This window comes from Gavialis gangeticus, unplaced genomic scaffold (assembly GCF_001723915.1).
Source record: "Gavialis gangeticus isolate Ggan-Ray unplaced genomic scaffold, GavGan_comp1, whole genome shotgun sequence".
NCBI lineage: Eukaryota > Metazoa > Chordata > Crocodylia > Gavialidae > Gavialis > Gavialis gangeticus.
The window spans coordinates 44,759,708-44,761,598 of NW_017729030.1; the positions used below are offsets into that span (position 1 = coordinate 44,759,708).

General features: G+C 35.5%; 1 protein-coding gene across 2 annotated transcripts in view; it reads right to left on the reverse strand.

Annotated features, from left to right (window-relative positions):
* Positions 1-1,891, reverse strand: part of INPP4B (inositol polyphosphate-4-phosphatase type II B) — a 437,109-nt gene that overhangs the window by 144,327 nt on the left and 290,891 nt on the right. For both annotated transcript variants that reach the window (XM_019522133.1, XM_019522134.1), the window contains exon 13: positions 934-1,111. In XM_019522133.1, coding sequence (XP_019377678.1) covers positions 934-1,111 — 178 coding nt within the window. The remainder of the gene's footprint in view (positions 1-933; positions 1,112-1,891) is intronic.

Here is a 1,891-nt window from a genome sequence, read left to right on the forward strand (position 1 = left end):
CTGTGAGTTAACTTGAATGTGGAGGGGATCTGGGACAGATGTTCAATAAACCAAGTTAAACTAAATTAGTTAAATCTGATACTACTTCCATCCAGTTTGATCTTAAACTGGTTTTGGCAATTTTTAAAGTAACTTATGTGCACTGAACTACTGTTGTATTACAGATTTGAACTGGTTTCTGATTGTGTAATTTCTGCCCCTAGCCTTATGGTCATAGTAATACAGTTTAATATTTTCATGGTGTGACATATGCTCAAAGTTCTTTACAGATTTTAACTAACTAATCCCCACAGTGAGATAGACAGGAAAGATTATTGTTCTGAGTTTAGAGCTTGGGAAATTGAGGCAGGAAAGAGAAAGATTTGCCCAAGGCCCCCAAAGCCAGTGAGCATCAGAGGCAAGTTAGAATTGACAGGGTACTAAAACTCCTGTGCTTATTCCTTCAGATACACCACCTACATTGTGTGTGGGGTCATACTATTATTTCAGACTTAAAAGAGGCCTGGCACTACCCACTGCAAGTGGAAAGCAGTAAGTAGACAAAAGTAATGGGAAGAAAGGTAAATAAAAGAACATCCCCCAAAATTCATGTTAGTTATCTTTGATAACCTCTCACTGTGTGACCACTAGAGGAAAATAAAGACATGTAAATAAAATTAATACTTTTATATAAAGCGAAACCTTATTCTATAAGCTGCATTATTTCCTACATGCAAAGGTTAAATAAATGCTTGGTAATAATTCAAGAAGAAATGCTCAATCATTATTCAAAAAGACTGTTGTATTCTTTTTCCTATGGCAACATTTTGAAGCTTATTTTAACTGACATACTTAACATTTCCTAGTACTATGAAAGTCAATTTATGCAGAAAAAGACAGCAGTTAGGGATTTGGTTGTTCCATTTTCCATTGCAGTGAAGATTTGAATCTTACTTTTTCAGAAAGCATCTTTAAAGAATTCTTCAAGCTGTCTGGAGAATGCTGGCTTGCAGAATCAAGCAGCAGGTCTGCATGGCTTGATATGAGAGGTTGTAGATGATTGATGTTGCTGAGAACTTCTTTGGCCTTGGCTGTGTTTTCAGGTGAGTAATAAATACATTGGTACCCAGTGCTGTAATAAGAAATGTAAAGGCAGTTATATACTAGTCAAAAATTCTTTCCACTATTAAGTAGCCAGGTTAGCTAACAGTTCACAGTATTTTAACACTCTTACCATGTATACTGGAAGAAAGAAAGGCATTCTAAGCTTTACAATACATCTGTACTGAAGTCTGTCATCCCAATAGGCTAAAAACCAGTCCTGGCTGAAATGCTAAAGGACAGTGGGTTGTCCATCGATGAACACTCCAGACAGTGCTATTCAAACTAATTATCCCCCCAGTGCTCTGAATGATTCATTGTGACAAGAAGAAAAAAAAAAAGGAAAACCCCTCATTTTTTTTTTTTTAATAATTCTGCAGAAAAGAAAGGTTTATAATGCCATTAATGACTCATTCAGAAATCCACACGGGTCAGGTAATGACCAGAAAGAGCCACTTAGGTTTCCATCTTAACTTCCCTATCCACTTATTACCTATTTGGTGAAGTCCTCCAAAGTGGGTCATTAGTGTTTAATTGATTAATGGCTCATAATATGTTTTGATTGGCATCAGTGATCTGCCCACCCAGTGGTAAGGACAGGAATTATTTCCAATGGTAAGGTCACACATCTAATTTTGCAAAATAAGTGACGACAAAGGTGAAGGAAGAAAAGAATACAGAAGAGAGAGGAAATTAATTATACAGTGCCTTATCACAAAATTATTTTCCTTTTTCATTGCCCACAAACAATTTTGTTGATTTTTTTTTTTTTTTTACATTTTCTCTTATCTTTTTGAAAATGTATTCCTCA